At 49.7% G+C, this 13,364-nt stretch overlaps 1 protein-coding gene across 2 annotated transcripts in view; it reads left to right on the top strand.

Moving 5' to 3' along the window:
* LOC141225086 (mycolipanoate synthase-like) overlaps positions 1-13,364 on the top strand; it is a 121,292-nt gene that overhangs the window by 17,307 nt on the left and 90,621 nt on the right. Inside the window, exons 1-2 of one of the 2 annotated variants that reach the window (XM_073667014.1) lie at positions 9,023-9,673; positions 10,192-10,352. In XM_073667014.1, coding sequence (XP_073523115.1) covers positions 10,223-10,352 — 130 coding nt within the window. In that variant the 5' untranslated portion in view covers positions 9,023-9,673; positions 10,192-10,222. Of the gene's footprint in view, positions 1-9,022; positions 9,674-10,191; positions 10,353-13,364 lie in introns of those variants that run through there. The other variant, XM_073667013.1, reaches the window with a different exon arrangement.

Below are 13,364 nucleotides of genomic sequence, written 5' to 3'. Positions count from 1 at the left end.
GAAATGATGTCATGATGCACTATAAAAGCCACCGCCGCCATTTTGAGCTCACTCTGCTGTGAATTCAGTTAGGGATAGGACGCTGTTGTTCTGAGGGACAGTTTTAGCTACCTATTTGCTCTATACTGCTTTACCCAAGCTACTTTCTAAATCACTGTGCCTTGCAGTGCTAGTGCACAGTTCCCTGTGCTGTTCACCGCTATCTGCAAGGTCTGTGTGTGTGAGTGCAGCTCACCCTGTAGTGTGTGCTTCAGCCAAGTCTGGTTGTAGTGCACTCAGTGTGTGTCACTGCCTCATACATTGTCCTTTTTTGCCAATTCATAATTTTTCCTGATATCTCCTATTAGTGTGGTGGTTCCATCTGTATTCAGCTAAATTGGTTCCAAACACACTATATAGGAGTAGATAGAGAAATTTTTTTCCGTCTTGCAGCACTAGTGCACAGTGCTCTGCATCTGTACTGTTCACCGCTGTCTGCAAGGTCTGGTGTGTGAGTGCAGCTCACCCTGTAGTGTGTGCTTCAACCCCGTCTGGTTGTAGTGCACTCAGTGTGTGTCACTGCCTCATACATTGTCCTTTATTGCCAATTCATAATTTTTCCTGATATCTCCTATTAGTGTGGTGGTTCCATCTGTATTCAGCTAAATTGGTTCCAAACACACTATATAGGAGTAGATAGAGAAATTTTTTTCCGTCTTGCAGCACTAGTGCACAGTGCTCTGCATCTGTACTGTTCACCGCTGTCTGCAAGGTCTGGTGTGTGAGTGCAGCTCACCCTGTAGTGTGTGCTTCAACCCCGTCTGGTTGTAGTGCACTCAGTGTGTGTCACTGCCTCATACATTGTCCTTTATTGCCAATTCATAATTTTTCCTGATATCTCCTATTAGTGTGGTGGTTCCATCTGTATTCAGCTAAATTGGTTCCAAACACACTATATAGGAGTAGATAGAGAATTTTTTTTCCGTCTTGCAGCACTAGTGCACAGTGCTCTGCATCTGTACTGTTCACCGCTGTCTGCAAGGTCTGGTGTGTGAGTGCAGCTCACCCTGTAGTGTGTGCTTCAACCCCGTCTGGTTGTAGTGCACTCAGTGTGTGTCACTGCCTCATACATTGTCCTTTATTGCCAATTCATAATTTTTCCTGATATCTCCTATTAGTGTGGTGGTTCCATCCATATTCAGCTAAATTGATTCCAAACACACTATATAGGAGTAGATAGAGGAGCCTTTCTGCAGCATTGGGCCCTGCAGCCCCAGCCAGATTAGTATTAGCCTATTTTTTGCAGCCTCATCTATTGCATTGTAGGTTACCTTCCTACATTGTAATAGCTACAAAAAGTTTGTGATACTATCGTTATTACATCTTTAGGCACATCCAGTGTCTTTTTGTGACAAAAAAAACCTAAATAAAGTTCACCAAACACTCCACTTTACAGTTGTGTAGGCCACATTAGCTCATATTAAAGTCTAGTCCACACTTTATAAAATTAGTGTTTCTTATACCTGTTAGCAGCTGTTCAGGAATAAGCACACTAAGCCCTTAGTACTTTTCTGCCTATCTTTATCAGTCTACCAAGATGAAGAAGGCAGGGAGTAAGGCATGTGGTCGTGGTCGTGGGCGTGGGCGTGGAGTTTCTGCAGGGAGAGGACGTGAGGATTCTGTGCCTGCAGGGAGAGGACGTGGGGATTCTGTGCCTGCTGCGGGCACCAGTGACTCAGCATCCCCCAGTTTTACCAGGGAACAGTCCTTTATGCGCAGCTTTGTAGGAGCTAGCCGTACCCCACTGCTGCGCGAGGACCAAATTGAAGCCGTTGTCGGATGGATGGCAGCTAACGCATCGACTTCAATTAGTTCCAGATCCTCTCAGGTCCTGAGCACTGAAGAGCACCCATCTGTCTCTTCACCACCTGCCAAATTGCCCAGGCAGTCAGAGAGCCCTGGACAGGAGCCATCTCTACTTCTGTTCTCTGAATCTCTTGGCTTGGAAAGAGGGGGCCAGCCAAGCAGAATTCGAGAATTTGAAGAAGAGGTAGTATGCAGTGATGCGCAACCGTTTTGTCTCTCTGAATCTGAAGAGGCGGGTGGGCCAGTGCCTATGGTCAGCAGCACACCTCAGTACGCATCTGATGATGAGACTCAGGTGCCACTTTCTGGTGCGTACTGTGCTGTCGAGACTACCCAGGAGAAGCAGTTGTTTGAAGAGGGTGGTGTAGATGATGAGGTCCTTGACCCATCATGGCGTGAGGGACAGGAAGGTGGTGGGAGCAGCTCTGAGGAAGAGATTCCCCGAACGGCCCAAAAAGGAGGGAGAGGGAGGGGGCAGACTTGGTTGCCTGTAGCCTCCACTTCGGCACCCATTAGGAGCATGGCTCTTCCAAAATCCAAAGCGGGCGCTCCCAAGACTTGCAGTGCCTGGTCCTTTTTTGACACAGTTGCAGATGACATTTGCTTTGTCAAATGCAAGCTGTGTAATCAGAAGGTGAAAAGAGGGAAAAGTGTCAGCAACCTCAATACCACAAATATGTGGAAACATGTGCGGACCAAGCACGTGGTGGAGTTACACAAACACACTGAAGACCTAGGCCAACCTACAGCGCCACCTACCACCTCTTCAGCTCGTGTTGTAGCCTCTTCCTCCAGCTCACACACAGCTGGTTCGGCTTCCTCACAGGATCGCCATGGAAGAATCTCTGGCACTGTTGTACAGAGACACAGTGTAATTCCACCCACAGCACCACTTTCCCAGTCATCCTCACACTCCCAGGCCAGTCTACAGCCATCGTTAGCACAGGCATGGGAGAAAAGGCGCCCATACTCGGCAAACCACCCCCGAGCACAGGCTCTGAATGCTGGCATTGCTAAACTACTGGCCCTTGAAATGCTATCATTCAGGCTGGTGGAGACTGACACATTCCGTAACTTTATGGCATTGGCAGTCCCACAATACAACGTGCCCAGCCGCTTTTATTTCAGCAGGCAAGCCGTCCCTGCCCTGCAACATCATGTGGAGGGAAAAATTAAACATGCGCTACAAAACGCCGTCAGTAGCAAGGTCCACCTGACCACTGATGCGTGGACCAGTAAGCATGGACAGGGACGATACCTTTCCCTCACTGCCCATTGGGTAAATGTTGTGGAGCCGGGTACAGATCTTGAGAGTGGCGCTGTACGTGTTCTGCCAACTCCAAGGATTGCAGGAATCCAGTCTGTACACATTGACTCCTCCTCATACTCCAGTTCCTCTGAATCAGCGCTGCAGGAGCCGTCACGGTCTACCTCCACATCGACCCGTGAACGGTTACCTGTTATGATGACCGATATGAGCACAGCCGTGGCCAAACGTCAACAGGCCGTATTAAAATTAATTTCTTTGGGGAATCGAAGCCACACAGCGCAGGAGCTCTGGAATGCCATCAAGCAGCAGAGTGACGTGTGGTTTGTGCCAGCGAATCTCCAGCCAGGCATGGTAGTGTGTGACAATGGCCGAAATCTGGTGGCAGCTCTGGGCCTAGGCAACCTCACTCACATCCCATGTCTGGCACATGTGCTCAACTTGGTCGTGCAGAGTTTTTTGAGGGACTATCCGGATCTTGATGCACTGCTTCACAAGGTCCGCATAGAGTGCGCTCACTTGCGGCGTTCCAGCAATGCAAGATCACGCATTGCAGCTCTGCAGCGCCGATTATGTCTTCCGGAACATCGCATCATATGTGACCTACCCACCAGGTGGAATTCAACGTTACATATGTTGGAGAGGTTGTGTGAGCAGCAGGCAGCAGTAATGGAGTACCAGCTGCAGCAGGCGCAAACAAGTCGCAGTGCGCGCCGTTCACACTTCACCACCACTGAGTGGGCCTCTATGAAGGACATTTGCCACGTTTTGCGTGCCTTCGATTATTCCACGCGGATGGCGAGTGCAGATGATGCACTAGTCAGCATGACTATCCCCCTTATCTGCCTGCTTGAAAAAACACTGCAAGCACTAAGGGACGAGGTTTTGGAAGAGGTGGAGGATGAGGAGTCACAAATGCCATCTGCTTCTCTACAGTCTGCGCAACGTGGTTCCTCACAAAGGCCTAGGCAGGGGACACTTTGTGAGGAGGATGAGGAGGAGTCAATGGATGAGGAAGACATCTGTCCAGAGGAGGGAGGTACACAATGCTCTAGTAGTCAGTATCTAGAGCGAGGGTGGGGTGATGCAGAGCAGGCAGAGATCACGCCTCAAGCAGGGGACAGCGTTTCTTGGCCAGTTGGCAGTCTGCAGCACATGGTTGATTTCATGCTGCAGTGCCTCAGAAACGACCGCCGCATCGCCCACATTCTCAACACGGCTGATTATTGGGTGTCCACCCTCCTAGATCCTCGCTACCGGGACAACTTACAAAGCCTCATAACACCATTGAACCGGGAGCGTAAAATGCGGGAGTACCAAGACGCACTGGTGCATTCCATCATGTTCTCCATTCCAACCGAGAGCAGTGCTGCTAGTGCTTTACAAAGCAGCTCAGTGCGTCGAGGCAGTGGAGGAAGCTCTGCACAAAGAGGGAGCAGAAGCAGCGCCTCAGCACAAGGCAAGACCAGTATGGCCGAAATGTGGCAAAGTTTTGTGTCCCCGCCGCCACAAATGTCTACACCATCACAGACAGCTCCAGTCAGCAGGAGGCAACGTTTCCGTCAGATGGTGACAGACTACATGTCTTGCCCTCTTAGTGTACTCCCAGACGGCTCTTCTCCCTTCAAGTTTTGGGTCTGTAAGCTGGATACATGGCCAGAGCTTAGTCAGTATGCACTGGAGGTGCTAGCTTGCCCTGCTGCTAGTGTATTATCGGAACGCGTCTTTAGTGCCGCAGGTGGTGTACTAACAGACCGTCGCATGCGACTATCCTCCGATAACGTTGACCGGCTTACTTTTCTCAAAATGAACAAGGCCTGGATCTCTCATGAATTTGCCAGTCCTCTTCCAGAATAAATAATTGGTTGGCAACAGTATCCAGGTCTCCTGTTCTGTTCATGTTTCTACCACCTGAACTGTAATCCCTGAGCTCCAACACCGCCAGTTGGCGCTCGGAAGTGCCGTCTGCACAGTCAACACTTGCTGCCGTGTTATTGGGGTTCAGTAACGTCAGCTGTTCTCCTGCTGTGCGGACGGCAATTTCTCCTGATTTGTCCACATCCACTGTACTACACATTTTAAAGTTGCTCGAATTACACCTCTGGCTCCTCTGTTTTCATTCTTATCCCTGGGCTCCAGCACCGCCAGTTGGCGCTCGGAAGTGCCGTCTGCACAGTCAACACTTGCTGCCGTGTTATTGGGGTTCAGTAACGTCAGCTGTTCTCCTGCTGTGCGGACGGCAATTTCTCCTGCTTTGTCCACATCCACTGTACTACACATTTTAAAGTTGCTCGAATTACACCTCTGGCTCCTCTGTTTTCATTCTTATCCCTGGGCTCCAGCACCGCCAGTTGGCGCTCGGAAGTGCCGTCTGCACAGTCAACACTTGCTGCCGTGTTATTGGGGTTCAGTAACGTCAGCTGTTCTCCTGCTGTGCGGACGGCAATTTCTCCTGCTTTGTCCACATCCACTGTACTACACATTTTAAAGTTGCTCGAATTACACCTCTGGCTCCTCTGTTTTCATTCTTATCCCTGGGCTCCAGCACCGCCAGTTGGCGCTCGGAAGTGCCGTCTGCACAGTCAACACTTGCTACCATGTTATTGGGGTTCAGTAACGTCAGCTGTTCCCCTGCTGTGTTCACGGCAATTTCTCCTGCTCTGTCCATATTCACTGTGCTACTTATTTAAAACTTGCTCCAATTACACCTCTGGCTCCTCCGTTTTTAGTATTTACCCTGGGCTCCAACACCGCCAGTTGGCGCTCGGAAGTGCTGTCTGCACAGTCAACACTTGCTGCCGTGTTATTGGGGTTCAGTAACGTCAGCTGTTCCCCTGCTGTGCGGACGGCAATTTCTCCTGCTCTGTCCACATTCTCACTACTACAGATTTTAAAGTTGCTCCAATTACACCTCTGGCTCCTCTGTTTTCATTCTTATCCCTGGGCTCCAGCACCGCCAGTTGGCGCTCGGAAGTGCTGTCTGCACAGTCAACACTTGCTACCATGTTATTGGGGTTCAGTAACGTCAGCTGTTCCCCTGCTGTGCGGACGGCAATTTCTCCTGCTCTGTCCACATTCTCACTACTACAGATTTTAAAGTTGCTCCAATTACACCTCTGGCTCCTCTGTTTTCATTCTTATCCCTGGGCTCCAGCACCGCCAGTTGGCGCTCGGAAGTGCCGTCTGCACAGTCAACACTTGCTGCCGTGTTATTGGGGTTCAGTAACGTCAGCTGTTCTCCTGCTGTGCGGACGGCAATTTCTCCTGATTTGTCCACATCCACTGTACTACACATTTTAAAGTTGCTCCAATTACTCCTCTGGCTCCTCTGTTTTCATTCTTATCCCTGGGCTCCAGCACCGCCAGTTGGCGCTCGGAAGTGCTGTCTGCACAGTCAACACTTGCTACCATGTTATTGGGGTTCAGTAACGTCAGCTGTTCCCCTGCTGTGCGGACGGCAATTTCTCCTGCTCTGTCCACATTCTCACTACTACAGATTTTAAAGTTGCTCCAATTACACCTCTGGCTCCTCTGTTTTCAGTATTATCCCTGAGCTCCAACACCGCCAGTTGGCGCACGGAAGTGCCGTCTGCACAGTCAACACTTGCTGCCGTGTTATTGGGGTTCAGTAACGTCAGCTGTTCTCCTGCTGTGCGGACGGCAATTTCTCCTGCTTTGTCCAAATCCACTGTACTACACATTTTAAAGTTGCTCGAATTACACCTCTGGCTCCTCTGTTTTCATTCTTATCCCTGGGCTCCAGCACCGCCAGTTGGCGCTCGGAAGTGCCGTCTGCACAGTCAACACTTGCTGCCGTGTTATTGGGGTTCAGTAACGTCAGCTGTTCTCCTGCTGTGCGGACGGCAATTTCTCCTGCTTTGTCCACATCCACTGTACTACACATTTTAAAGTTGCTCGAATTACACCTCTGGCTCCTCTGTTTTCATTCTTATCCCTGGGCTCCAGCACCGCCAGTTGGCGCTCGGAAGTGCCGTCTGCACAGTCAACACTTGCTACCATGTTATTGGGGTTCAGTAACGTCAGCTGTTCCCCTGCTGTGTTCACGGCAATTTCTCCTGCTCTGTCCATATTCACTGTGCTACTTATTTAAAACTTGCTCCAATTACACCTCTGGCTCCTCCGTTTTTAGTATTTACCCTGGGCTCCAACACCGCCAGTTGGCGCTCGGAAGTGCTGTCTGCACAGTCAACACTTGCTGCCGTGTTATTGGGGTTCAGTAACGTCAGCTGTTCTCCTGCTGTGCGGACGGCAATTTCTCCTGCTTTGTCCACATCCACTGTACTACACATTTTAAGTTGCTCGAATTACACCTCTGGCTCCTCTGTTTTCATTCTTATCCCTGGGCTCCAGCACCGCCAGTTGGCGCTCGGAAGTGCCGTCTGCACAGTCAACACTTGCTGCGGTGTTATTGGGGTTCGGTAACGTCAGCTGTTCCCCTGCTGTGTTCACGGCAATTTCTCCTGCTCTGTCCATATTCACTGTGCTACTTATTTAAAACTTGCTCCAATTACACCTCTGGCTCCTCCGTTTTTAGTATTTACCCTGGGCTCCAATACCGCTAGTTGCTGCTCAGAAGTGCCGTCTGCACAGTCAACGCTTGCTCCAGTGTTATTGGGATTCAGTAACGTCAGCTGATCCCCAGCTGTGTGTCCGGCAAATTCTCCTGCTTTGTCCACATCCACTGTAGTACGGATTTAAAACCTCCTCCAAATACACCTCTGGCTCTTCTGTTTTTAGTATTTACCCTGGGCTCCAGCACCGCCAGCTGGTTCTCGGCAGTTCCATTGGCTCTTGTACCTTCTGCTACCCATCCGGGTTCCAGTACCGTCAGCTGGTTCTCGGCAGTGTCTTTGGCACGGGTACTCCCTCCTGCCCAGCCTGGTTCCAGCACGCCAGCTGTTTCCGGGTAGTGTCAACGTCACTTTGCCTCCAATGCGTTGTCCTGTCGTGTTGCGGTCGGGTTAGCCGACTCTATGGTGCCTGCAGTTTAGGTGACTCCTATGTGGGCTGCGGGATCTGGCAATGAAGGCTGGTTCCATAGTGCCAATAGGACAAGCACCCTCTGTAGGACTGTGGGTTTTGGTAACTGCGGCCGGCTCGCGGCCTTGAACTTTTTTTTTACATGGGTACCTTCTGCTACCCATCCGGGTTCCAGTACCGTCAGCTGGTTCTCGGCAGTGCCTTTGGATTAGGTGCCTCCTTCTCGGTATCCAAGTTCCACCAACGTCTGCTGGTCCTTGGTAGTGCTTTCTGGCACAGGTACCTCCTGCTTAGTAACCGAGTTCCAGTAACATCAGCTGGTCCTCGGTAGTTCCATTGGCTCTTGTACCTTCTGCTACCCATCCGGGTTCCAGTAACATCAGCTGGTCCTCGGTAGTTCCATTGGCTCTTGTACCTTCTGCTACCCATCCGGGTTCCAGTACCGTCAGCTGGTTCTCGGCAGTGCCTTTGGATTAGGTGCCTCCTTCTCGGTATCCAAGTTCCACCAACGTCTGCTGGTCCTTGGTAGTGCTTTCTGGCACAGGTACCTCCTGCTTAGTAACCGAGTTCCAGTAACATCAGCTGGTCCTCGGTAGTTCCATTGGCTCTTGTACCTTCTGCTATCCATCCGGGTTCCAGTACCGTCAGCTGGTCCTCGGTAGTTCCTCAGCTTTCTTGTACCTTCTGCTACATTTCCAAGTTCAAGCTTTTTGAAATGGTTCTTGGTAATCACTCTGGATCTCCCTGACGAGGACCCTGAAGACGAGGACCCTGAAGACCAACCCTAAGAAGACGAGGACCCCGAAGACAATGACCCTGAAGACGAGGACCCTGAAGACCACCCCGAAGAAGACGAGGACCCTGAAGACCACCCCGAAGAAGACGAGGACCCTGAAGACCACCCCGAAGAAGACGAGGACCCCGAAGACGAGGACCCAGAAGACCAACCCGAAGAAGACGAGGACCCCGAAGACGAGGACCCCCGAAGACGACGACCCTGAAGACCACCCCGAAGAAGACCAAGAAGATGACCCTGAAGAAGTTGACCAAGAAGACAAAGAAGAGAAGACAAGCACCAAGATACAGAAAAACAAGAGACAGAAAACCAAGAAGCAGAAATACAAGAAGCTGCAGAACAAAAAGCGGAAGAACATTAAGCATAAGACTAAAAATCAGAGCAAAAGATAATATCTAAATTATAAGCAGAAGATGACTAAGCAGTGTATGGGGGTGAGTCCGTTCCTCCTCGTGGTGCCCCTGGAAAAGACCTGCTGCTGCAGGCCAAACTGAACGCGGACAAATCCTGTTGTAAATCTTTTGTGACGGGCAGAACGAAAGGTGTAATGTCCAACCTTTTATAGATAACAACTACAGGAATGCCTGTCACAAATAAGAATATGATGAAGAAGAAGAATATGAAGAAGATGAAGAAGTAGAATATGAAGAATGTAAAAAAAAGAATAATACGAAGAAGGTGAAGAAGAAGAAGGTGAAGAAGAAGTGGATGAAAAAGATGCTGAGGATGATGAAGGAGAAAGTGTGGGAGAAGTAAAAAAGAAGGTGAAGAGCATGGAAGTAGTGAAACATAAATATCTGACAAAATATAAAAATACTTAACATAGTTAATATTTCCGTAACTCAGAACATAATAAAAAAATATTAATTCCTGCTATTCCATTTGACTGGGCTAAACCTCTATGCCTTTATTGTCTCCCCCACCTCCCCCAATACATTCTACATTATTCTTAGTTGTTTTCCTTCATGTAGAAATAACCTACAAGGAAAGAAAGGGTTTATTTTAATTCCGATATTTATGTCCCATTGACTTGCATTGGTTTCCGGTATCGGAATCGGCGATATCCGATACTTTTTCGGTATCGGTCCGATCCAATCCGATCCGATATTTCCCGATATCGGAAGGTATCGCTCAACACTACTCACAACTAATACATTTTAGGGGTTTTGCATTTTTCTTGATGATATTGGAATCATGTACTGTATCATGATGTATATCTAAGCTATAAAGAAGATTTTTGGAAATATAAAAAAGCTAAAAAATCCCTTTTTTATTTATTAAGGATTGATGAATTTGACAACAAAGTATTTGGTATGACTAAATCAGAGACTGAAAATATGGACCCACAACACAAGCTATTGCTTGAATGCACATACAGAGCTCTGGAAGATGCAGGCTATGCCTCCGAAACCATACATGGAAGTAACATTGGAGTCTTTATAGGTAAGAAAATTATTATAATAACATTTCCTAAAATATATAAATAAAAAAGTTTTCAAAGATAAGTAAGTTGCATAAACAACACTTTAGGGTACCATAAAGTTGGGCATCATTTGTCTAAACAGATGTTGTGATGAATCTGCACTTCACCGCCCGCCTAACGTCACTATTAGGTTAGACGGATCACGTGATAGGGATCCTCACTTTGCACCAACGTGACGTTCCGTACCCCTCGGGGACATGTAAGGTCAGATTGGTACAGTTTTACACAGACAGCCCCTGTCTTCACGGACTCAGGAAGGTACCAGGAGTGAGAAGAGGTGTCCCGCTCAGTCACTGATGTGGCACCACACTCACTCACACCCCTGACAGGTTGAGAGGCCCCTTTCACTAGCCCCAGTGAAACAGAACCTTATTAGCCCTGTAGAGCCACCACCAGTTCCTATTCGATATAAGCCCAGTCTGTTAACAGTAATTATATCGGGCCAGAAACCAGCTCCGGTAGTATGGGAAATTAAACCAAGCAACGGATGTGTGGTTTCGCGAATCAAGATAAAAGGGCAACCCAAGGTTAAATTATATTTTTAATTGCCTTAAGGGCACACTATATACACAAGGGTTATACATATATAATGGTCAGATATACTGTAAGGGGGAAGACCGGGGTGTAAGTACTTTCAGAACAAGGGACCTGAAACTTCCGGGGCCGTGCCTCAGGTTGCAGGGGAAAGACAGACTGCGAGCACAGGAGTAGTGTTGAGCCACCCCCGTAGTGTTCGAGTTCGGTTCGGTTCGTCGAACACCCGTGTGTTCGCCGAACTGTTCGTCGAACACCTTCGAACACCGTTAAAACCAATGGCAGGCAAACAAAAACACATAGAAACACATAGAAAACACCTTCAAAGGTGTCCAAAAGCTGACAAACTACTCAGAAGACACAACTAACACATGGAAAAGTGACAAGTACATATAGTCATGAGAAAAGAAAAGAGGTGGAGGAGTAAAAGGAGGGGGAGACACAGATATAGGCATGTCATGCCCTTCTAAAATCCAAAAAGTGAGAAGCCGACACGTTCAGTCCGCTCCTGCCCGTGCCACCTCCGTGTCGCCGGGTTTGTGCCAGAGCCGCGGTGAACCCTGACGGCCAGCCCCCCTCTCCCAATACTGGTGCCTGTCCGCTGGTGGGTCGAGCGAGCCCACCTGTGGTGGAGGCAGCTCTAAGCTTTTTAATTTAAATTGTCTCTCTAATTTGAATGAATACACTTAAAATCCATTTACAAGGATCTATTGGAGGGCAAGTCTCATGCCAGCAGCCGCGTAATTCCAGCTCCAGTAGCGTCCACTAAAGCTGCTGCAGTTAAAAAGCTTTTATAAGGATCGAGCTCGGCTGTCCACCGCAAGGCATCCTACTGCCAGTCCCAGCCCCTATGCCTTGGGGTGCCTCCTAATGCTCTTCACTGAGTATCCTGTGGTCCCGAAGCATTTGCTTTGAAAAAATTAAGTGTCCAAACTACAGGTGGTGTAGCTTGCTTAACAGCCGGGATAATCCGCTGACTAGCAGACACTGCTACTAGGCACAAAGTATTTCCTGGGCTAGATGCAGTTAAAAATTTGTAATTAGATACTCTCGTTGGATGCTGAGAAAGCATTCCATAGAGTCTCCTGGCACGCCATATATGATTCTCTTAAAAAGCTTGGGGTAGGGGTCTAGGGGACCCTTTTATAGCCAAAATCACGGCCCTGTATCGCAATACGTCACCTAGGCTGAAGATAAATGGAACTGTAGCACCCTGAGGGCTCTGTTGCTACAGAGGTATTGCACCTCACCCAGAGGTGTGATATCTCACTCTCAGGTAAGGATGGAGTGTGGATCAGGACCCGACACCTGCATGCATTACACCACATTGCCGTGGGGCAGGGTGACCAATATGCCCCTGAGATGGGCACGACAGTCCCTGTCCCTGGCTGGAGTGGGGGGAGGGAACACTGAGGAAGGGGAACCCTGTAGTGCAGGAGCAGGGAGGAAGCAGTTCCTGGGTGCATTGAGAAGGGAGTATAAAAGGTGGGCACCATCTTAGTTCAGTGCAGAGAAGTCTGAGCAGAAGTGGCAGGGAGCAGGGGCTCTGCATGAGCTCTGCTCCGGAGGCGGGCCTAGTAACAGAGGCCCAGGCCTGGAAGAGGGAGAAGGAAGGAAGAGGAGCGGAGAAGGCTCCAGGAACGAGGAACGAAGGGATCCCAGGGGTGCGGATGGGCGAGTCGCCACCGCACGCCCGAATCCACCTGCGTGGAGGGGTCAGGCCAAACGGGGAGACCGGTCCCCGAAACTAGTGGAGGCAGGAAACGACCCTCAGCTAGAAACCGGAGGCTGTGACATTTTATGTGGCGCAGCCCCTCGCTACACCCGCTAGGAGGGCAGCACATAGGGTCAGGGAAACTGGCGCCAAGTTTACCAAGAGGAGGCCCGAGGCAGCCGGACAGAAGGGTTGGTAAGAAAGGCCAGACAAAGGACACACAAAGGGGGTCCTGTGAAGCGCTCCAAAGTTATCTGGGAGTTGTCTGAGCCCCTCACCTGGTGAGCACAGTACGACGTGGGCAGCCGTTACCTGCAGACGTGGTCTGGATAATAAGAACTGTGAGTAAAGGCAATGGACTGCATCACTGACTCCGTGTCGTTACTGCTGCTGCCCTGCACCATCACCCCCATCCTCCGCATACACTGCCCTGAGGCTATACTCCTCCCGTGGGGAGTTATGCTATGCTCTGCTGCACCCATAACACCAGCCTCAGCGGTCTGCCCTGCAGCGGCGGTTCACTCTGACCGCAATCCATGGGTGGCGTAGTCGGACATTTAAACATCAAAACCACATAAATAGTTCCGCCACTGGTTTGACCACCCTGAGCCACGGAACCGGGTCGCCGCCACGAAGACTACAACCACCAGCATCCACCAAAAAGGGTCCGGCTCCGGGTGTCCCAAGGCCCAGGGGGTGCATCAGAACATTTTCATCACCTTTC

Source organism: Phyllobates terribilis, unplaced genomic scaffold, assembly GCF_046119375.1.
Source record: "Phyllobates terribilis strain yellow unplaced genomic scaffold, ASM4611937v1 Scaffold_402__1_contigs__length_1722832, whole genome shotgun sequence".
Lineage (NCBI taxonomy): Eukaryota > Metazoa > Chordata > Amphibia > Anura > Dendrobatidae > Phyllobates > Phyllobates terribilis.
This window is presented reverse-complemented; position numbering and strand designations above follow the sequence as displayed.